Here is a 23,997-nt window from a genome sequence, read left to right as displayed (position 1 = left end):
GGCAGCTCGGTAAACGACCGATTCCAAAGCCGAAGCGCATCATAACGTCGGATCTCATCCCTTATAGATTTAAAAAAAGTTGGAACGGAAAACAAATGGCTCCATTACTGGCTCAGGCAAGGACAATAAACGTCCTTATATAAACGCACGTATGTACAAGAGGCTCGCAAAGCGGACAATGCGCGCACAATAACCTATTAGCTTAAAAGTCGAAGTGAGGCCAGATAATGCGCACAAACACGGCGGACAGGACGTCGCTAAACAATGACGCTGCAGGTGTGTAGGTGCAGCCTGATATTATCCACGGACGTAGCAATTAATCAAAGCGCAGCACTAACAGGGGGGGGGGGGGGGGGCTTTCCATTTAATGGCAGGTGCACAAAAGGCAAGGCTAGCATTAGCAGAGCCCCACCACAGAGAGCGTCAATGGTGATAAATAGACCAGCTGGATGCCAGAGTTGCCGCGTTTGTGTGCGTGCGTGCGTGCCTGCGTGCGTGCGTGCGAGCGAGCGAGCGAGCGGACACATTAGGGCCATAGATCTCGAAAATGAGAGAGTGCAAGAGACCAGTGCCTTTGCCGTTTGATGAATCTCCAAACAGCTGCCCCGGCCACGACAGGACGGCGATCATGCGCTTGTCGGGACATCGAGTGACAAAAAACAACGCCTGGAAGAATATCGTTCCGAATTGTCAGCGCGATGACTGCGAAAGTTGCCTGCTCATTAGCTCGCCGCGTCCTTCTGTGGTCTTGATTAGAAAATGTATTTTTAGCTATCAGCTATATTGCTTTGCCCTTCGGGTCGGGGCAACATGTTCTCAAGGCGTTCTAACGTCTCAAATTGTTTTAAGAAGTCCCCGGTGAAATAACATTGAGTAAACCAATTAATCCACCTGCCAGAGGTTCAAGGAGTTTTCAATCCCAGAGCTCAGAACCTCTTAATGTCTTTCGCCCCGTTAGGGTTTGAGAAAACCTTTTCTGGGCCTCAAGCGTTATCTGATGTGACGTGGGATGGAAAACATGCCACGGTTAGTAGCCGCCTGGTTTGGGATCGGCGCAGGACGTTTTCTATTTTCAAATGGCGGACTAACCGTCGGATTTAAATCACACTCCAAATTAGTATGTTGATGCTAAAAAAACATAGCTATGCTTCATTACTCTAACTGAGAGAAATGAATAAATGTATCATTCTGTGATTTGTGCAGCAGCAGACCAAGGATGTATTCAAGTTTTTGTGCAGTATGTGATCGGTTATATTTTGCTATGGCTACGGGTTATGTTTGTGTATTCTTTTATATCTGGCGTTAGCGTAGAAACATTTTTCCCTGTTTGTCTGAGTTACAGGCTTTCCCCTAAAATATGTTACTCATCTATATTTTGGCAGAGGTGGGCATTCCATCAACATTGACGTCTGTCCTTCCTTCCTTTCCTCAGTCTCTCCTTTGGTCTCTTGAGGTCTCCCTGATTTGTTGGAATTTAGATGTTTCTGGGGTCGGTGAAGGACTCTGGTGTCTGGTCGGTGCTGGATTTCACTTTCCTTTGTTTTCTTTGGTCCTTCCTCGGGTCTCCTGACGGCGGTGTTCGGTTTAGGTGAACGGTATGGGATTTTTTTTATAGGTTTTTGGTGAACTAACGAATACACACACACTCGCACGCACGCACACACATACACATACTCACCCACATACAAAAAAAATAAAAATAATAAAAATAAAGAGCAATGATGATGACATTACCGAATGAACAATACTGAGCTAAAAAAAATAAATAAATAAAATAATACATTGACGATGGCCATTTTGTTAACGATTGACGGTAAACCCTGAAATTTGACGAACAAAGCATTGACACGAGTTTTTTTTTTTCCGTCCGTCAATGTAATTGGCAATCCGGCAATAAATTGAAGAATCTGTTTGACGGATGCCCATTTCGAGTGAGAGAAATATTGATGGACGCTTATTTTTGCTGCGGGATCAACGAATGACGGGTTGACGGGCCGGGTTGAAATATTGACGGATTAACAAAGACTGTCAACGATTGCCGAATGACGGACGCTCAAAATTCAGTCACGCACCCACCTTGGTTTTGTTTCACGTGCAAATCACTCAAAAATATTGGCAAACGTAGAATTAACACTCGAAAAAATGCAAATCTGTCCAAGACCTACATGTCATGGAAGACAATTTAGAAAAAACTGTGTCGTCAGTTGTGTTTAGAAAATGGTAAAAAAACACTTGTGGGGACTTGGCACGGTGCAAGAACTAAGACAAGGGCAGGCAAAATTCTCTCTGACCCTCCACATCCTGGGCACCACCTCTTCCAGCTCCTTCCCGATAGCTTCTTCCCTCTTGCCATTAATTCTCTAAACACTTGAATCAAAGTTCCATAGTGGCACCTTGCAAATTTTTGCCAATAGTTGCTTGTTACTCAAAAATGGTCTCGCTCATTCTACAGAAGACAACTTCCTGTATGTTTTTACATACTGGACCAATAAAGAAGATTCTGATTCTGAATATGCATGTATGGTAAACTAAACTAGGGGGATAAGACTGTTTTCTCGTACGCTATTAAATGATCTCGTTTTTGGGCCGCCTTGCTATCACACGAATGCTAATGTATTTGACTTGGATTTATTTATCTGAAGTGTCAACCGTATATTGCAGGTTATCCATGTCGGACATTCTTGGTTTGCGCAACTTTTTGTGACGTTTCGTCAACGGGATGACACAGTGTTGACATAATCCTGTTGACATGACAGCTTCCAACCTCCATCTGAAAAATAGCCCCGACAACTCCCAGTGCTCCGATTCATGCGTCGCACGTGCACAACATACCTTAGTGTAAACCCCCCATGACAGTTCAGTCTCCGTCACCATGACGACGATCCCAAACATTCCAAAGATGAGCGCGTAGTCGCTAAGCCGCTTCCGCTTCTCGAACAGCGCCCTCCGGTGGCCGAGCTTGTAGCCAATGTCCCTGTTTTTCTTTTGGGGCGCCCTGCCTCCGCCGCGTCCGCTGCCCTCCCTGACCAAGCTCTCGTTGGACGCCTTGCTGGGGTCTTCGCCGCCATTCCCCTTGGACACCACCACCTCCAGGCCAGAGCTGTGCAGCGTTTGCAGGGGCTGCGTTTCCGAGTCAAGCTCCGCGAGGTTGCGGCGCGACGAGGACGCCAGACTGCCCACGAGTGGTCTCACCACGCCGCCATTGTACTTGCAGGTGTTCATGGCTATCTGAGGGAGTCGGCCGCTGCTCTCGGAGAGGGAGGGCTTGGATCCAGCATGGCTCGGCTTCTTTTTCTCAGTAGTGGCCTGTAAAGAGGAACAAGAGTTCAAAATGTCAGTTTTTTTTGTTTTTTACCTTTATTTAACTGGGTAAAAATGTTGAAAACGAATTCTCATTTACAAACATCTTGAAGACACTAAATAGAATGTCGACTATGAAATGTATCCATTTTCCGCTTATTCCTCACAAGGGTCGCGAGGGTGCTGGAGCCTATCCCAGCTGGCTTCGGTCGGTAGGCGGGGCGCACCCTGAACTGGTTGCCAGCCAATCGAGACTGTAATGTGAAACGGTACCGTTCAAAAAGAGAACGTTATAGACTCTAAGCGTATTTACGCAAAAACTTGCTACAGTGGGCTGAATTAATGAGGAAATGACACGTGCGGCTAAAGGGAGGCGGGGACAGAGAAAAACTCGCAGTTCATTGCGATAAACCTGCTACCGACCAGGTTAGGTTCATGGAACTCTGTTACTACGGTAACCGAGCGAGCGCTTAAATGACCTCTTTTTATCAAACAGCCTAGAGTTACCTCTTTTTCTCTGTTTTCAGTTAACCTCCCTTTCTGAAACGGAAAACGCAGAGTTTCCCCCACAGATCAGGGGTTTATTGACTCGGGGTTCTCACTAAACCCGCTTTGTGAAATAAAACCCCATTTGTTCATATGTAACGCATATATTCTCATTTCAACACATAAGCTGTTTAAAACGCGGTCACTTTGCTGTTGAATTTCTGTTGCGGGCATGCGTGCTGCACGTAAAAAAAAAAAAAAAAAAAAAATTGCTCTAAAAGAAATAAATAATGAATGCACCTTAATGTATAAATAAAACAACTGTATAGAACCAATAGTGAAGACCAAAGTGCAGAAAATTGAATCTTTGCGCTGCACAAATTTCGATATGAAAGATTGATGCTCGGCATGACCCCGTTTCCTGTCTACCCCCCCCCCCCCCCCCCGCTGAGCGGAGCAGCAGGCTGCCCTATCCAGAGGAAAGGACCTTCTCAAATAAGGCGCCAGGCAGGGACACAGTGCGGGATCCCGCCAATTTCTCCGCAAACATAACTGAATACAACACAAAAGGATACCCTGAGCAGATCAAATGTGACTGGAGAATATTTGGCACTATTAAAACCGGGATAACCACGTTATTATCCCCTATACGGATAAACAGGGCTCAGGTTTATTTCTTGAAAGTGTCTTCTCCAGTTCTGCAGACCAAAAAAATAAAAAAATAAAATCTATCGGTACAAAAGGTCAAGACCGCATCTAGCCGCCTGTCTATTCTCTAGAGACTAAAGCAGATTATCTAAATGGGTTATGAAAACTTCACATGGAACAGTTGGTGCGTGCGATGGCACCACTGGCCCGCTTTATTAGCCCCGACAGAGCATCCCTAATGCCTTTAAATGTGCTGGTGGGAATAAAGAAGGGAGACCCCTAATGGAAATGTACTAACTCCCGTCCGGCGATGCTATCGTGGTGTGCATATTGTGCCTCCATGAGAACAGGACTGAAGGTTAAGGATTAGCGCAGCCCGTAGTGTTTCTAATCCCCCTTTTCTGTATTAAATTGCCTTTTAATCTGTGACCATTAGGACCCTTGTACACAGTAAAGACTGTACAGTAAGTGAACTATTGGTTTTAATGAGGGGAAATATAGAAATAGATGCAGTGGATGCTAATCTAACAGTAAGTGCTTTTTTTTCATTGTAAGGCTGGGATTTAGGAAACTAAATACTGATCATATTAATTTACTGTCAAATCCCCATGTATAATGCGTCCCCACAAAATCACCCTTAAAAATCTGTTTTTTTTTCCGATGTACTTGTGTTATAATACGGTCTCCCGATTCGCTGGTATCCTTCATTATCAGATTGAATAATATTAATAAGGATTTAAAGAATTTGAATAATGCGTCAATACTTTTAAAGGGGAAGTCAACCCCCCCCCCCCCCCAAAAAAAATGTTTGCCCAATATGTTCTATGCGGCCCCATTAGTATAAATATGGTATTCTGGTTAATAAGAGTTAAGCAGCAAAATTGCTGTTCGAATGAAAATGACATCACAGTGCCTGAAGAATCAACTTTTTGCTCAGGTCTCAGGTAACAACCAATCACAGCACAGCTCCAGAAAACAGGTGAGCTGTGATTGGTTGCCTGCGCCCTGAGCAACGGTGATTCCATTCTCAGTTGACAGCACGTGGCAAAATGGCCATGGCCGCAGCCTGGGATGGATAAAAATGGCTGGATTTTGCTGCGTAACTCATATTCCAAAAATGTCATATTAATCAGAATGTCATGTTTAGACTAGTGAGGTCACATATAACATATACATACATATAACTGTTTTTAAGGTCTTTCAAAGTCATGCATTTGAAAATCTTGTTCTTGCACTGTACATACGCTCTTGTACAGTAGTAATTTTTGTAAGCTGCTTTTGAATCTCTTACTCTGTAACTGCTTTTAAATGTGCTTTTAATTACAATATGTGAAGCATATTAAAAACTCATTCACTCCCAGCCATTTTCACTGAAGCTACCCCCTTCGCTCCCGGCTGTTTTACTGGATTTTGACCGATTTTGCAAGGCCCACAGAAAATTGTGTTCTATTGCTCTCAAAACATGGAACCAACCAAAAGAAAGATTAGAGTCTCTTCTTCTATCAGGGAAAAAAAAGTATATTTCTATCAGTTTCCGTTTCGCAGCAATTAGCATTAGAATATAGCTAAGTTTAATCATTATTCACAAATCTGTTTAAAACACTGGGGGTGGGGGGCTTTTTTTGCAACATGGCCCTGGTTGATCTCTTATACTCTGCTGCCATCTGCTAGCCGTTTTTGTAATAACTACCATTGCTTCAACCGTTCTCTTCAGTTCAGAGGCTGCTTCAAAGCCTTTCTGTATGCTCTAGCATATAAATAAAAAAAAACATAAAAACGTATAAATAGGTCTTTGGGACACTGGTAATATTTAAAATACAACATATTTATACGTTTTTTGGGAGCAAATGAGTTAAGTTAGGTTGTATATGAAATGTTCTTTAAATCATTGATTATTTTTTTTTCTTCTTCTTCTTTATTTACCACCGTAGGTTACTAGTAAAAGTTTTCATTTTTTTATTAAGTCCCCTTATATAATACCCCTCTCAATTTGGAATCATTTTTGCGATATGTCAGTTGTTCCTACACATAAGCATAGTAGCCTTGATGAGTATAAATACACCTTTAATATAACTGCAATTTGAATATCAGTATAAAAAAAAAATACTGAAAACACTCAGCATCACTAACATCATTACCAAAGCTTGGCCTGCTTGACAAATAGAATGATATTGATTGTGGAAAATTAAACTGCAATACCATTTCATTGAAAGCGATTGGGAAAGGCCCCCCCCCCCCCCCCCCGAAAATCAATCTCGGCATGAATATTTAAAATGTCTCTGTGAGTGCATTTACTGATTCCTCGATGTACGGGAGCTCAGCCTGTCAGTCTTTTGAATGCTTCACAGCCGCCGTGTAAGCGTCACGTTCTCCGTTTGTTGCATGCCTCCAGGACTTTGTTGCCCAGGGGCAGAGAGTAAATATGTCTGTCATTCCTCCAGGAGTATTTTTAGTCACAGGCGAACTTTCTCTATTCTCCGATGCGCTTGATATGTAAATGTGTGTAATGTCGTCGCGGACGTGGACGAGAAGGCCCAACTTTGAAGCTGACAGAACTGCTTTTGACAGAGGACCGTTATAGCCGTCAATATGAGAGATTTAGACATTGAAGCACTGCTAACGTTTCGCAGTATTGTAGTTGTCTTGCAGTTAAGACGAAATCCCTGAAGGCTTCACAAGAACAGATTTGACTTAACTGCTCTCACATTTCAAAGAAAGTTTTTTTTTTTTTACTTTGCCCAGATGCACTGCAAGTGGGACTGAATCGCCATCCCTTGCATAAAGTGTCATTTCATTATGTATAAATGTTCATGCAATAGTAGAAACCAGGGGTGCGAGTTGCCTCGTACCTGGCGATTCGATTCGTATCGCGATTCATAGGTCACGATTCGATTCGATTCATCCCCATACGAATCGATAAATTAATTATTGTGATTTTTTTTTTAACTCAAATTTAGAAAATACAAATCAGCAAACTTGTACATGAACGTTGTAAGATTTGTATGAAAATGTATTTCTTTATCTGAAAAGTCTTATAAGTGAGCCACTGCATTTAACAAACAGCAGTCGGTTTCATGTTTGAACAGCACTGAAATAAAATATTAAGGCTTATTGTTGCATTAATATAACATTCTTCCGTGCTTAATGTGTGAATCCTAACCCTGAGTAAGACGTTTTGTTGAATAATTCCATAAAAAATTGATGTTTAAAAATCCGCGTGTTGAATTGATTCGAGAATTGCGTGCTGTGATATCGCGATATATTGCCGAATCGATTTTCTCTAACACCCCTAAATGAAACGCAATCAAGCTCGATCACGTCAAGATCAATTTCTTTCTAATGCCGACTTGTGTTATTTCAGTCTTACAACTAAAACAAGTGCCGCCCGCGCTCTTTGCCGTTCACTTGGAGGGAATGTAAATATGAACAAGACACCTTCAAGTCAAACAGCCCACCAGCCCAGAAATCAATGTTCCTATTAGTGTTTTGTGCAGATTGCTGATCGACATTGGCTGACCGAGCGTGTAAAATAGATTGCTGGAGGTGTCTTAGAATCCTGGACATGTGCTGCAAACGAAATATTTCAAGCGGGTTACATACATACCAAACATCTGGCCAGATTTGAGCATTTTCCCTCCTCGCAATCAAAATTAGGAAAGACCCGATTGTCTGATGTCTCCGAAAGATCATGCTTAGCAATTATCCTGTCGTCTGGAGGGTGTTAAAAGTGATTTTATTTCTCCCTGATCTGCTAGGAAAACATTTAGGACCGACAAGCGTGAATGATAATATGTTTTCGCTCACAAATCATCACAAATCACTCATCCCGTGATTGTGACGTGAAATGGAACAATAGCCAATTAGCAAGCGACCTGAAGCTGGTTTTGTTGCTTGGCATCAAACGGTGGAGGAATTGTTTGTGTTATGATTGATTTGCCACAATAAAAATGTCAAGAAGACCAGATAAGTTACCACCGCCACTTCTTCACTAGTATTTTTTCCGGGAGTGTGGATTCCCCGTGGCACCATTCTGCCTCTCAAAGGTCAGTCTTGGTACTACAACAGACATGTTTTGTTTGTAGTTTTCTGTACAACGCACGCGCACAAGGACACATTTTTTTCAGTGTGTCTGGTTTTATACATTTTGATGAGAAAAAAAATCGTATGCGTGTAGCCTGCTTAAGATCATTTGTTTTGGAAAGCTGGTCAACTTTGATTAGATTTTTTTTCCTGATAGGAAATAATGGAACTAGAAACACCCAGATCCATCGTCAAACTGTCGAGTAGAGTTTTAAAAAATGATTTATTGTAAAGCAATTAAAAAAAAAATTGCTGACTCTGGAGTCTGTGCATCACGGATTTAATTTGTACTGCACAGTTTTGCGCAATGCTTAAATGAATGCAAAACATCGGATTGTTGTTGACAACATGTGGGGAAAGGGTTAATGATATTTTCAGATGCAAAACACTCAATTCATTTATAATGTCAATTGTTAGTTAGCGTTATTGACGATACGAAAAAACCTTTTCCGAACACAAGGGTATAATATCGTACCCCTAATGTGGTTTCCAATGACCGTTTACACGACGATACATCAGCGTAATAAGGCCATGTTGTGACAATCATGGGCCAAAATGGGAGCCTGGCATGTACAAAGAGAACGATCCAAGGAAGGTAAAGGGTAAATGCACAGGGGCTCAGGGCTGCTGTTACATCCTCAGCTTTAGTTACCGCTTGCCAGTGGTCATTTATCATTGAACCAGGTCAAGTCTGTCCTGAATATGATTGATAGATAGATAGGTAGGAAGGAAGGATGGATGGATGGATGGACACCAAACAATGACTTGTATCCCAGAAACTTGTAAGTCTTACATCTCAAGACACACCACTGGACTTCCATTTTGTCAGTAAAAACCAGAAAAGTCCTCCACAGACATTGCGACAGAAGCCCTCGTATCGCATTCCAAACCACTAAACCGCTTCCGTCGCTTTTCACCTTCCCCTGAAACCCGACTAAACGGGCAGCAGACGAGCACAGAGAGGGCCAGCGTCGCCCCTGTTGCTGCCACAGCGGAGACAGAGGAAGGTTGCCTGCCCGGCCGACCAAACGGCTCAATTTCATTGTGAATGGCACGCGGCGTCCAGGCCTCTATGAAATGGAGCCTCATAATCAAATTGAAAAAGCCTCAGTGCAGAACAGTTTAAATGACGGCAAGTCTCTGCCTCGCTCTTCTCTCTCCTGCCAGCTCAAATCCAATAGAAAATCCTCATTGTTTAGTGACGTATGGGGTGACTGTGCTGCGATTTTATTCCCCCCCCCAACGGTATGTTTGTGAGTTTAGCTGGGTGCACGTACACATACAAATAATGGTCAGTCAGGGTCGGAAACCCATTCTGTGCTGGTGTGAACATGATCCGAAACAGGAATACGTGTACAACCTAAATCCTAACATCTTATTCTCTTCATTTCATAGTGTTTCTCTTGGCTGCACTGCTGTATGTGGATGTTGAATTTGTTGAATTTGTTGTTGTTGTTGTTGTTTTTTTGGGCCAATCAGATTTCAGCCTCTATGCGCTGCTACGTCAATCTCAATCTAATCTGCATAGGGCATTAAGAATGTTAGACCATGTGACTTAAAGATCATGTAAAACAAAAATAGATGTCCTGTAAAAATGTTGTGAATGTCCAAAGAAGCCTAGCATAGCATAGCATAGATCAACTGACCTAAGTTACACAACTCTACTGTAAAGCAACCAGTATTAGCTCAACTAATATAGCCAACCCAACGACTGCTATTAAAGTGAATTGTAATCCAAAACAGGTGGCATTAAGAATGTTACCCCGTGTGACTTAAATATCATGTAAACAAAAATAAGTCCTGTAAAAATGTTGTGAATGTTCAAAGAAGCCTAGCATAGCATAGCATTGATCAACATAGAACTCTACTGTAAAGTAAACAGCATTAGCTCGCCTAATATAGCCAACCCAACAACTGCTATTAATAAAAATGAATTGTAATCCACAACAGGTGGCATTAAGAATGTTAGCCAGTGCGACTTAAATATCATGTAAACAAAAATAAGTCCTGTAAAAATGTTGTGAATGTTCAAAGAAGCCTAGCATAGCATAGCATTGATCAACATAGAACTCTACTGTAAAGTAAACAGCATTAGCTCACCTAATATAGCCAACCCAACAACTGCTATTAATAAAAATGAATTGTAATCCACAACAGGTGGCATTAAGAATGTTAGCCAGTGCGACTTAAATATCATGTAAACAAAAATAAGTCCTGTAAAAATGTTGTGAATGTCCAAAGAAGCCTAGCGTAGCATAGCACAACTGGCCTAAGTTACACAACTCTACTGTAAAGTAAACAGCATTAGCTAACTTAATATAGCCAACCACCGCTATTCAAATGAATTGTAATCCGTAACAGGTGGACACAGCCGCTGGTGCTCGCTTTATTGAACAGACGGTAACAAAATACAGTAAATGCAAGCACATGAGTTCGACATGCCAATCGCCTTAACTGACACTGTCGCTCAACACACGGAGTAGCTAATGCTTTAGCTCGTTAACACCTAGCCAACTGTTCATCATCATACGCTCACTTCCACTTTACTTTAAAGGCACACAGACTACTGTGTACTGTAGATATGAGGATGGCGACCCCCGAGTGGACGAAAAATAATAATAAAACTTGCACCTCACGTGCGTATTTATCAGATATTATAAATAATCTAATAAATATTTGTTTGATAGCTTGTGGATTCCGTCTAAACGTTATTGGGTTTATTAAGGTTATTGTGTTTTTATATACAGTGCAGAAGAAGCCTACTCGTGATTTCTATAATTGAGTTGTGAAACAGTATTACCTGTAACAGGTGTCTGTATTTCAAACTGGTACCAAAATGCACGGACAGCTACAGACGCGTAAAATATGCGTGCTAGCCAAGCCTCAGCCAGGCTTTGGCTTATGTTAAATATTGATGCGGAAACAAAAGCGCGAGGATTGTTTGAGAAGATTCATGTGCATGTGTGAGCGTACTTGATATTACCCATTAGCATGAGACGTAGTTGACATGAAAGGATGGTGTGCAAAGGAGAGAAGGAGCTTCACACTTCGATTGAGATCAAGCAGTGAAAGGGACATTAAAAAAGAAAAGGGGCTCAATAACAAAGAAGGAACACGGCTCTCTGCGGATATCTTTGCCAGGCCCTGCTGTGATGAAGAGGCGGGGGCAACGCCGTCCAGTTTGTCCCCGCACGCTGGATGCTGCCACATTTCTGTGACAGGCCAGCAGGCATGAGGGGCGACGTGTCCGTCCCCAACCAGCATGTGGATCATTACTCCTCGCTGGTGAGAACGGAGGAAAACTGCAGTGTCTGAAGCCACACATTCATTACGGAAATCTCCCTGAGCGCCGCGGTGACGGAAACAACAACAAGCGCATGAAAATATACCGTTCAGATGGATGCGGTTGCTGGTGTGGAGTCAAGATTCAGATTCATCGCATAGCTAAAATTGCAATGAGTGGTCGAAAGATTTGAGGCGATAAGAAATCGGAGACACCCGGGAAAGGAATTCACGAGCCAAAAGTAAACATTGGAGGATCAGAGATTAGCATTCTTTTAAAGATACGAATATGGTTCCTGCAGGGTTTTGGAACTACAAAGGGAAGATCGATGGACTGGAAGCGGACGCTTTTGCATGTAACATTGGGGGAAATGCAGAAAGGTTTTGGTGGGGGTGCCATTTTTGAGATTTACCTAGGACAAAAGCTTGTTACCACAATAAAACCGGACTAATCGAAAATGCCTTTCCTTACATGGTTTCTCTGTGTCTCGCCAGTTGTTTTTTTTATGGCGGGAGGGGGGGGGTAAGATCGTGGGGATGTTGGAGGGAGGAGTGGCTTTTCTTTTTACTTTACTTTAAGGTGCTATACAAATAAAGTTTGTTTGATTGATTGATTGATTGATTGATTGATTGATTGATTGATTGATTGATTGATTGATTGATTGATTGAATGAAAACTGTTCCCCGAAGATTCTCTCAATCCTAATCCTGACAACATCTGGAATTGTCAGGATGATTCCACCTTAAACACTTGACTTAACTAACCATTGAAAACAGTGTTGTTTCATTTAAAGACTGGCCACAAAATTGGAAACATATTTTTCAATGGACAGTATTTATATGGAATCATAATTTGTCATTTCAATCAGTAGTAAGGTGACATTTCGGCAGCTTGGTGATGAAGTGCAGTCTTCACGAGTGAAAATGAAAATAGCTCATCGAGCTGAGATTCAAACTCTGAACTGTGGCACGTTTGAATGAGACAAAAGTCATTTCAAGCTGTGTGATAGTAAAACATTATTCATGACTTTTTACCAAATTAAGTTAGAAGCCTGTTTAAACTGTTTTAAGTTAGGGGAAATACATCATATAGCTTATTTAATTAACAACATTGGGGAAAAAAATGGATTTGTTGAACCCAGATGGGTTGATTAGTATTACAATATCTTGATTTTATATACAGTATTATCTCATGGGCTTATATTTATTGACACAAGTGACTATTTCTGACATAGAAAGACGGGCTTGCTCTTTCTCTGACTACTATTGTGGCCCCCGAAGGAAAAACCCAATCCAGTGACTCGTCTTATGCAAACCAACAACAGCCCTAAAAGAAGCACTAAAAAATGTAAAGAAAAAAAATCATGCACACAAAACTCCCATTGCTTTCGCTTGAGGGACAATATATACATTTTCTGAGGTGATGAGATGGACTTGACACAAAATAATAATTAACCGTTTAGTAGTAGCCCAAATGGTTATTTCAGCTATTGTACACTAAATGGGTCAATTAATTAATACCGAGCTGAAGCTACTATTGTTCTCTTTTGTAAGCGGTATGCTGTACATGGCCAAGCAAGAAGTCGGCGATCTCTATTGTTTGACTCTTTGTCCCATTCAATAAATACCTGAAAGTGCAAGGGCCACTGTGGCTCTCCTTGCCCACATGCGAGGGCATTACAGTACCTTCATATTCAAATTACATTGTTAGTCTTGGTGTTCCACAAGGTTCAATTTTAGGGCCCCTCCTCTTTTCGTTGCATTTGCTGCCCCTGGGTTTCAAAGAATGGCGTTTCCATGAGCTCAGTATTGTTCATTTTGGTAATCTTACCGATTCAACACGTCATCATCCTTGCTCTCTCTCTCTTTTTTTTTTTTCCGTTATTGGTCCTTCGCTTTGGAACGACCCTCCATTAAGTTCTCGGCAAACCCCCTGTCTGTCCATTTTTAAAACTCGTCTCAAAACCGAGTTGAGTCGAAATAGAATGCTACTTATGCATCGCAGCATCCTCAAACTTAAGTCTTTCGCTTGCTTGACTTTCAATTAGAGATTAAAAAGTTGCTAAAAACAAGCGAAATCCCCTGCAGAGAAAAAGGACAAAGGCGCATGCCTTTGGGAATGTCTTCTTGTCAGGACTAATAACACGTTGTGCTCAATGCTATGATAATTAGCTCCCCGAAAGGTTATTGCACGTGTACTCGTGTGTCTTAAAAAGTAGGTCCTGTGGCTCCAAGTCATCGGGGGAGGGTGCAAGCGCTTTTCCTGTGGGACACCCACCACCTCATTAGGAACAATTTCAATTTCCTGCAAATTACAGGGGAGTGTCATTAGAAACTTCATTTGTAGATTGGGGCCATAAAAGGTGAAGTGTGCTTGATAAAAATTATGTGCAAATTAAACCTGCTAATTGTGACAGTCATCAGAACCACACCATGTCTCGTCCTGTCTAATATCCACACAAAATATGTGTATCTAGTTGTATAAAGAGCATTTTGGTGTGTGAAATTAACTAACGACACCATCGATTGAGAAAGTCGCACGAATTTTCATGTTTTATCAGCCAGCCTGAGCTCACAACAGCCAACTCGACACTTTTATTCGTTGACTCCCACGTCACTCACCAGGCCAAGTCTTACATTTTAAAGCCACATACACTCAAAGTCACAGATATTATAGGATGGAACTTGAGAATGGCGACCCCAAGTGGACAGCAATAATACATGCATATCACATGCTCATTTATTTATTTTATTTGATTACTCAATTAATCAATGGGCTATTGATATAATTTTTTTTTTTATTCAATAATGGCGGCCCTACTGTATATATCATCTGGCTGCTATTCTTTATATCTGGTTTTCATCCCTCCACACTTAGGACGAATATCTGAATTCACGTCTCCTTTCTTCCGCTCATTATGCCGTGATGCATCTCCAAAGAAATAAGAAAAGGGTCACTTGAGTCATGTCGTGTAAATCCAGCCTAATTGGTGCTTAAACAAAAGTGGACGTGGACCGAAAAGGGCCACTCGAAGCAAGCTACTTTGCACTTGGGGAAACTTCTTCAATGACAAAACATCATTTCAGGCCATGTGGTGTTTATGGCTGAGACGGCATATTTTACTCAGCTCATTAACATATCTACAAGGACTTCAGATATTAAGTTCAAAGATAAATACAGTCATGAATACTGAATGATAAATACAGTTCGCTGATGTTGAAATCCATGTTAAAGCCAGTGATTAGTGAACTCGTGATTTGCCACCTTCGTGTGGCAAATACCTGAGGGAATGCTGCACTCAAATGCAGAAGAATAACCAGACCACCGACGGTGCAAATAAAGCTTTGTCTGTGCGGATCCAGAAGACTGAAATGTGTTCATTAGTTGACTGCCCCCCCCCCCCCCCCCCCCCTCCGGGAGCTGTTTGACATCCCAGCAGGATGACGGTGGCCACAGAGATTATCACCCTTGAGTGCTACATATCCCTCACTGTCTTTAACTCATTCACTGCCATTGACGGATATCAAAAATTGAAAAAAAAAAAATCCTTTTAACTATTTCTATTAGTTTAACATATTTTTCCACTTTTGTTAACAAGAGTATGCAAACCTAGGATTTTTTTTTATTGTACATTTAAAACAGATATAACATTTGTGATTAATCGTGAGTTAACGAGTGAAGTCATGCGATTAATTAAGACGCCTTTTTTTTTTATAAAAAATTAGGCGCGTCAGGCAATTAATTTTTTTAATTGTAATTAATCGCATGACTTCACTCGTTAACTCACGATTAATCACAAATGTTATATCTGTTTTAAATGTACAATAAAAAAATTCCTAGGTTTGCATAAAAATAAATAATATATAAATAAATAAAATATGTTAAACTAATAGAAATAGTTAAAAGGAAAACATTTTTTTTCAATTTTTGATAGCCGTTGATTGCCTGACGCGCCTAATTTTTTATTTAAAAAAAGGCGTCTTAATTAATCGCATGACTTCAATAGTTAACTCACGATTAATCACAAATGTTATATCTGTTCGAAATGTACAATTAAAAAAATCCTAGGTTTTCATACTCTTGTTAACAAAAGTGGAAAAAAATGTAAACTAATAGAAATAGTTCAAATGAATTTTGGACGTCTATAGCCGTCAATGGCAGTGAATGGGTTAATAAATACGCTTACTCAACACGCGACGACAATATCAGTACACAAACGGCACCTTGCGTCACGGCGAAGGGACTCTAAGTCATTTTGAGAATGAGCCTGGAGTAAAGTCAAGCAGAGCCCCCCCCCCACCCCCCCAAGGGAAAACACATCAATAGCATAGAGAGAAGCCAGGACAACCTATAGCACAGAACGGATCAATACACAACAAACTCAGTAAAGATTGACTTGAGAGTTGCCTGGATACGTCCTGCATGAGATTTATGACGAGGATGCCACCAGCCAAATGGAGGACGTGGGGACAGTCAGGAAGAGAAAGTCAAAGGAAATTGCTTCTTTGCATTCTGGTATCGTCAATCCTCCTTAGCTTGAATAATAGAACTTTGCATGTATACATACTTTATGTATGTCTATATGTATATAGAGTGTATATGTGTTCAGATTCCCTTTAAGCTGAAGTATTCGACCTGTGTTGCCACAGTTACCTTGAAAAAGTAATTTATTACTTAAGTGATTCCTTGATTTAAAAAGTAACTAAGTTAGATTACAAGTTATTCTATTAGTTTCTTTCGGCAGACACCAACAACTCAGTTTAACATAAAAATGTTTTTGGACAGTTTTTGTCAAAACTTTATTGGAAATGCATTTAAAGTTTAAAATGAAGTTTTTATCAAAAATAAAATAAAGACAGCTTTTTTTGAATATACAGTATGAATGTGTTTGTCTAAAAATAACTATTTTCAGACTTCTTAACATAAATATATATCGTTGTTGTCCTGTGAAAAAACAATTATGTCCATTTTAGTATTTTTTTTGTTGTTGCATTTTTACATTTTTGGGATGAAACTGAATGCAGACATCTCAAAAATGTAAAAAAAAACATTCACAATAATATTTTTATATTTTTATATTCACTGAGGTTGGACGTAAGTTGAATGGTGTGAATATAAGTACTCGTAATTTATTATCTTCTAAATGCCAACTAAATTAGCGCATGCTCAACGGTTAGCTATTGCGATTAGCATTAGCACACTAGCGATTACCACTTAACTCATCCAACGCCATTGACGGCTATAGACGTCAAATATCCATTTGAACGGCTTTAGCGGTGGATCTCAAACATCGTTAACGTTCTTTACGTTATCAACCATTTGCTTCCCCTCCGAAAAATGAACCCCAACTGACAAAAGCGTAGAAAAAAAACGAGACATTATAAATTGAACATGCAACGAGAAAATTAGCGAACATGAGCCGCTATCAGGTTTCAGTCGCCTCCCCTCAAAGAGTGAACTCTCGCCATTTGTCAACCGGCTCCGGCATAATGTCCACTGCAGCCATCTTCCATACAGTCAAGCTAATTGAATATTGTTATCTTCTCGGAGCCACCCACTTTTCTTTGACTAAAGTCAAACACAGACCAGCCGGGAAAAGCAGCACACGTACACCCACGCATGACCGTTTTAGTACTTCACAGCCCTGGAAGTAATCTCTGAGCTCGCTGAACCCCAAATCAGACACCGGCACGCTTAACCACAGTCAGCCCGTCACGACCCTTCTTTCATGGCCATCTATTACATCTTACATGATAAAAGTTCAGAAAATTGTACTAATGGCCCCGAGCTACAGTTTCCCAGCAGGACTTTTTTTTTTTTTTTTTTTTGTTATGGAGAGCCGCATTTGCCTAATGCTCCTCGGGCTCTTTAGTGTAAATTGCTTCTATGTCAAAGAAGAGGCAGCTGAAAATGGACTCTCGCTGGAAAAAAGCAGGCACAGATGCGTGGTGGCTTTGTGTGTGAAAGGGTTAAAGAGAAAATGCCCCGTGACAAAGACGGGGAGTGCGCAGACCTGAGGCCTATTATGGGGTTAACAGTCGGTGGGAGGCTGATAATAGAGGCTCGAGCAGCTGTATGGGGAACTGCAGCACGCAGAGAGACAAACGCCGGAGAAAGCAGTGAGCCACACACAGAAGTGTCAGGGAGGCAAATGGAGGGAGGCCACATCATTGCCAGTGTCGTGTGAAAAGTCTCAATATAGAAAAAAATAAGATCAAAACATGCATCATGCTAAATATTACTACTGGATACTTCATACATAAATACGAGGGGTGTCAGGCGATTATCAATTTTAATCGTAACAAATCACAAGACTTCACTAGTTATCTCGCGATTAATCGCAAATCTTATATCTGTTCTAAATGTACAAGAAAATCTACAATGCATACAAAAGTACAAAGTTTTCATACTCTTGCTCTTTCAAGTGGGAACATTTTTAATAAAAGTATTTCACAACAATTCATCAAATTGAGTTAAAATTAAAAAGATGTACTGTAGTGTCAAAATCGAGTGTGATATTGAATTGTGCTGAGGTAATTTTTCCGCCACTAGATGGCAGCTCAGTGCCTTTTTCTTTTCATATTAAGAGCTATCTAATCTTTAACTTGAAGTAACTTGTAAAACTCATTTTTAAAATTGTAAAATACAACTTGACTCCGATCTCCACAAATATATGCATTATTGTTAAATACTGCAAATTTTTTACGTGGACGTGTCTGCTGTGTTGCGACTGGAATTCCCCCAGTGCAGGCTTTCCAAGTAAGATTAATGACCGCCCCGGTCATTAATCGCACGTAAAAAAAATATTGTGGCGGTACATTAACTCAAAATTAACACACTAGTTTTGACACCCCCAATTAATACATCATTTAATATTCAAATTGTATAGAAATGCCAGTTTGTCTTCTTTTTTTCCTCTCATTTGATTACTTCAAAGAAAAATGTATTAGTCAATTTATACTGAAAGTGAAGTGGATACATCGCAACATATCTAATTCCGGAGCCTCTGAAGGATCTAAGGGCTCGCTTCTTCGCCAATCACAAGAAGGAGCGATGCAATATCGCCTGATAAATCTCCATTCAACTCGAGCTGAGCGATTTTGAAAAATAATCGGTGAACCGCCGCTTTTAAGTGACAGAAAATATTTCTGAGCACTTTTGCAGTCCACTGTTAAGCCTGAAAGTGGGACCCCCCCCCCCCCCAAAAAAAATGCCCCTCCAGTCATTTATTTCTGCAGCCGGGTCCGATATATCTATTGTTGCGTTGGTGGCAGGGTTTGGTGGCAAGTCCATTTTTGGTGGGGCCGGGTGGGGTGGAGATGGGGGCGGGGTGGGCGCCAAGGGAATATTTCGCCCAGGGCGCAAATCTAGCCAGAACCGCCTCTGACTAAGGGGCGAGTGACAAGCTAACGTATCTTTACTAATGCTCGTTACCAAACTTTCAGGTCATGTAAATGACATAGCAGGTCACATAACACAACCTGTTAAATATTAAAAATTAAACTCAGTTCCTGTTTGTTTATCAGAGCGAAACATTTTATTATGAAAAATCTGTCATTTCTATTTTAGTTATTTTTTGCTCAGTTAAAAAAAAATGTAAAGCATATTTGTATTTACACTGTAACACATTGGCTGTAGAATTTACAAGAAATAACTGGCAAAAAAGTTGCCACCTAATTCTTGTAAAATCTCAGTGTATTACCGTATTTTTACAAATATTTACTGTATAAAAATTACATTTACTTACTGTATTTACTTTTACAGCAATTCAGCGTAATCTAGTTTACAACCGCTTCTTGTATTCTACTTGTATTGACTAAATAAATAAATGACTAAAAGTAAAAATAAAAACGGATAAAAAAATATATAATTAGAAAATTCAATCCCCAAAAATAAATATAAATGGAAATAAAAACAACTATATATATATATATAATACATAATACAGTATGTCATTGTAAAATCCATCCATCCCTTTTCTTAACCGCTTATTCCTCAAAAGGGTCGCTGGAGCCTATCCCAGCTCTCTTCGGGCAGTAGGCGGGGCACACCCTGAACTGGTTGCCAGCCAATCGCAGGGCACACAAAGACAAACAGCCATCCACACCTAGGGACAATTTGGAGTGTCCAATTAACCTGCCATGCATGTCTTTGGAATGGGGTCGGAGACCGGAGCGCCCGGAGAAAACCCACGCAGGCACGGGGAGAACATGCAAACTCCACCCCGAAAGGCCGAAGCCACCGTTGTAAAATCAATTCTCATTCTGCAGCAGAGTGCATAAATGAATGTTAGCTATAATGTTGCCTGTTTATCAGAGAAATGCGACGTGAAGACGATGTAGACTGCCCTTGCACTAAAATATTACTCTTTAATTGTGTTGGTGATAATACAGAGTCCAGAGTTCTCCTGTAGATCTCCCGCTAAAACCCGACAATCTTTACAGTATTTACCTTTAATCTGCATATATACATGCCAAAACATAGTTGCTGTAAAATTTTGAGTATTTGACCGAGAAATGACTGTACTTTGTTTTTACCCATAATGCACTTTGTTTTTTTACCCATAATGCACTGCAGTATAGTTAAATACTGCTAAACTTAAAAACAAGATATTGCTGTAGATGTTACTTTTTCCGTTCCGTTCCGTCTTCAATTCCGCTTATCCGGGGTCGGGTCGCGGGGGCAGCAGCTTTAGCAGGGAAGCCCAGACTTCCCTCTCCCCAGCCACTTCAGCCAGCTCCTCCGACGGGATCCCAAGGCGTTCCCAAGCCAGCCGTGAGACGTAGTCTCTCCAGCGTGTCCTGGGTCGTCCCCTGGGCCTCCCGCCGGTAGGACAATGCCCGGAACACCTCCCCAGGGAGGCATCCGAACCAGATGCCCGAGCCACCTCAACTGGTTCCTCTCAACGTGGAGGAGTAGCGGCTCGACGCCGAGTCCCTCCCGGATGACCGGGCTTCTCACCCTATCTCTAAGGGAGAGCCCGGCTACCCTGCGGAGTTACTGTAGATTTTAAAGAAATTTGTTACAGCGTAGTAATTTTTCTTTATTTTTTCTCTCTATGGACAAAATTGGAAAAAAAAATTCAGGATCTTTTGTCTTTTTTTTGATTCAGGATCTTGATGATGCAAAACACATGCAAAGAGCATCAACTCTTAACAAAAAAAAAATGCTGAGTAGAATCTTCCACACTTATCCGCGTTTGTTCAGCTTGGTAATTCCTTTTTTTTTTTTTTTTTGCGTAATGAATTAAACGAGTTTCATTCAGCTTGTCTTGTGTTTGTGAAGCCTGTGTGTTGGAAAGGAGCCACTGTGGTTGGCAAGGGACAAGCGCACCCATTGACGCACACTGTTTTGCATATTTAAACACACAGAGTTCACAAGCCTCTGATCAGCGACTGGGGGGGATTTTGTTGATACCGTCTTTCCGTGGAATCGCTCTCGTCAGTACAAACATAACAAATGAGACGTGCCCTTTAGCTGTGACTGAATTGTCCGCCGTGAATATTTAACAGTGGCCCGAGGAGGATGTGATTGAGTTTTACGGGGAAATAGTTGAGTCATGTTCTCGAAATGAAGTCGTGCAGTCAAACTCCGGCCTCGGGTTTGTAAAGACCTGTTGATGGAAAGATGCGACGTATGCGGTACACGGGCCGTCCCAGTCCACGCGGCTTCCCTCGCAAAAACAAAAACACGCTTCCACAATAGCAGCTTTCCCAAATCGCGCGTCTTCCTGGGCTGGCAGGCAAAAAATGCGTGTCGACGGCGAGAGCAAAATAAGATGAAACAACACATGCGGGGCAGCATCTCGCAAAACATTCACAAATAACCGGCAGACAATACCGAAATGATTCAATGAGCCGGCGCAGCGGCAAAACCGGGAAATGAACACACACGCACCTGCTCTTTGACACCCGCGAACACAAAGCAATCAATGTACAGCTGAATCTCTCCGGGTTCCCGCGCCGCGCGGCGAGTGACAAATATCTGCTTACAGCTGCATAACTCACTCGCTGAGGCTTTTGTGTGTTGTGATCACGCCGTAATGTAGGAACAACCTCGGATCAATAAGCTAATTAGCCATAAAGCATATGCACTTTGGTCATACATTATATGCCTGGCATCCCTTGAACAGCATCTCGCAGGAATTTGCATATCAATGAGCAACGGATTTTTTTTTTTTCATGAATACAGAGATTTGATTCTAAATACTTTATACGTGTTTGTAGATAATGATTTGATCTGTTTTCCTAATTTTGTGGGCGTGGCTATAATGGCGCCCTAATATATAAGAACTTCAGCGCTTTTGCTCGCATCAGAATCAAACCGTTCTGAATTCATTACTGCACTACCGGTCACTTAAATGATGCGATGATTTCTCCACGTCAACTGCACAAATATCATTTTGCATTTGAATTATTGTAACTGTTACGCAGATCTGAACGGAAAATGCAAAAATCGGCTCTAATTTCCCCAATCGATCAGTGATGTCATTGATTGGATCCACACAATCTCGTTCAATCCAAAGTGTCTCAGCATATACAGTCGGACTTATTTTCAAAAATTTTATCCAATATTTGAAATTTCCAATATATTACTTTTTTTTTTTTTTTTTATGTATTTTTCTTTCTTTTGTATTTTTATCCATGTATTTATAAGTTTATAAGGGGATCATTTTTTAGGGTTTAATTGTTGTTTATTCCCAATGCATTTCACTGGCAGTCAATTAAACTTTTATTTGTATTATACTAACAAAAAAAATTTAAATCACGTTTTCTAAATAGATTGGCTCGATTGGTCCACCTTCTCATTTGATCGGTCATTTTTAAAGGGACAGTGTGCATTATTTAGTGGCATCTAGTGGTAAGCTAATAGAATGCAACCATTTTGAAGCATGCTCACTACGGGGCCTCACGGCGACCACAATTTGCAAGGCTACCACTATGTGGAGTGAACGAGGGAGCCAGCAGGAGCTAGCGGGAGCGGCGAGCAAGAGTGGCTAGCAAAAATTGGCTGGAGCGGCTAACGAGCAAGATAATCATTTTTATTATATAAATAAAGAAATAAACAATAGGTCAGGATGTGACAGCCAAAGTGTGAATGGGCTTCTTTGCTAACTTTAGAGCGCTTCGTTGTTGCGTCCTGTGTAGGCATTAGCATGTCTCCACAAAAAAAAAAAAAAAATTTGATACCGTTTTTCAATACTCACGATTTGATTTAATATGGTACGGCTCATTTGATCATCTTACACATCTGTATGAATTGATCAGTACTGTAAACGTTCAATTTCCTTCTAAGATATATCTCTCCAATAAAAGACGATTTGATATGTATCTCGATATATTTCAAAGTAGAGCGCTTGGGTTCGATTCAGTGCACTCGCATCTTTTCAATCGAAAAACAATTTTCTGGTTTAAACCCGTTTTTGAGTTGATAAAAGAAAAATGCTAGATGCAGTAGTAGCATCCACGCTATAAAAAAATGTTGTGAGTTTCGTCACAGCTGCATACTACGCCCCCAAACAAAAATGTCGCTCTGTGATTGGTGGAAATCAACGGGCTCGGAACAAGATGTATTCTCCGGAGTTTGTGAACTCACAAATACCGCGAGAATTCATCTTGCAGAGCAAGGTTATTGAACCCCAACTAAAAGAAAAAAACAACTCAGTAAATTATATTTTGGGGTAAACAACTTGCTTGCCTTGTTGCGAACATCGAAAAATAGATTTGGCAATATATTGCGATATTACAGTGCGCAATTCTCGAATCGATTCAATATGCGGCCGAATCCTTTGTGATGGAAATATTCAACAAAAAGTCTTACTTAGGGTTAGGATTCACACTTAAAGCATGGAAGAATGTTATATTAATGGAACATTAAGCTTTAATATTTTGTTTCAGTGCTGCTCAAACATTGCAACCTATTTGTTAAATACAGTGGCCTTAAGTTTCAGATAAATAAATACATTTTCATACAAATCTTACATGTAGATGTACAAGTTTACTGATTAGTATTTTCGAAATTTGAGTAAAAAAAAAAAATTGCAATAATCAATGTAGAGATTTGTATCGGGCTAATCGGCATTGAATCACTTCTTTGCGGTGCGTCACATTTGTTTTGATTTTATAGGGATTTTGAGAAAAGCGGCCCTGCTACAGAGTAAAAAAATAAATAAACTGATTACTGATTAGTATTTTCAAAAT

The 23,997-nt window shown here is 40.7% G+C and overlaps 1 protein-coding gene across 2 annotated transcripts in view; it reads right to left on the bottom strand.

Moving 5' to 3' along the window:
- Positions 1 to 23,997, bottom strand: part of kcnn1a (potassium intermediate/small conductance calcium-activated channel, subfamily N, member 1a) — a 92,718-nt gene that overhangs the window by 50,137 nt on the left and 18,584 nt on the right. For both annotated transcript variants that reach the window (XR_015094494.1, XM_086072512.1), the window contains exon 2: positions 2,833 to 3,306. Coding sequence is in view for 1 of the 2 variants with exons in the window: in XM_086072512.1 (XP_085928638.1) it covers positions 2,833 to 3,306 (474 nt within the window). In the remaining variant the exon portion in view is untranslated. The remainder of the gene's footprint in view (positions 1 to 2,832; positions 3,307 to 23,997) is intronic.

The sequence above is a fragment of the Leptonotus elevatus genome, chromosome 1 (assembly GCF_054856555.1).
Source record: "Leptonotus elevatus isolate MCC_2025b chromosome 1, RoL_Lele_1.0, whole genome shotgun sequence".
Classification (NCBI taxonomy): domain Eukaryota; kingdom Metazoa; phylum Chordata; class Actinopteri; order Syngnathiformes; family Syngnathidae; genus Leptonotus; species Leptonotus elevatus.
The sequence above is the reverse complement of the archived record's forward strand: the minus strand, read 5'-3'. Positions and strand labels throughout refer to the sequence as shown.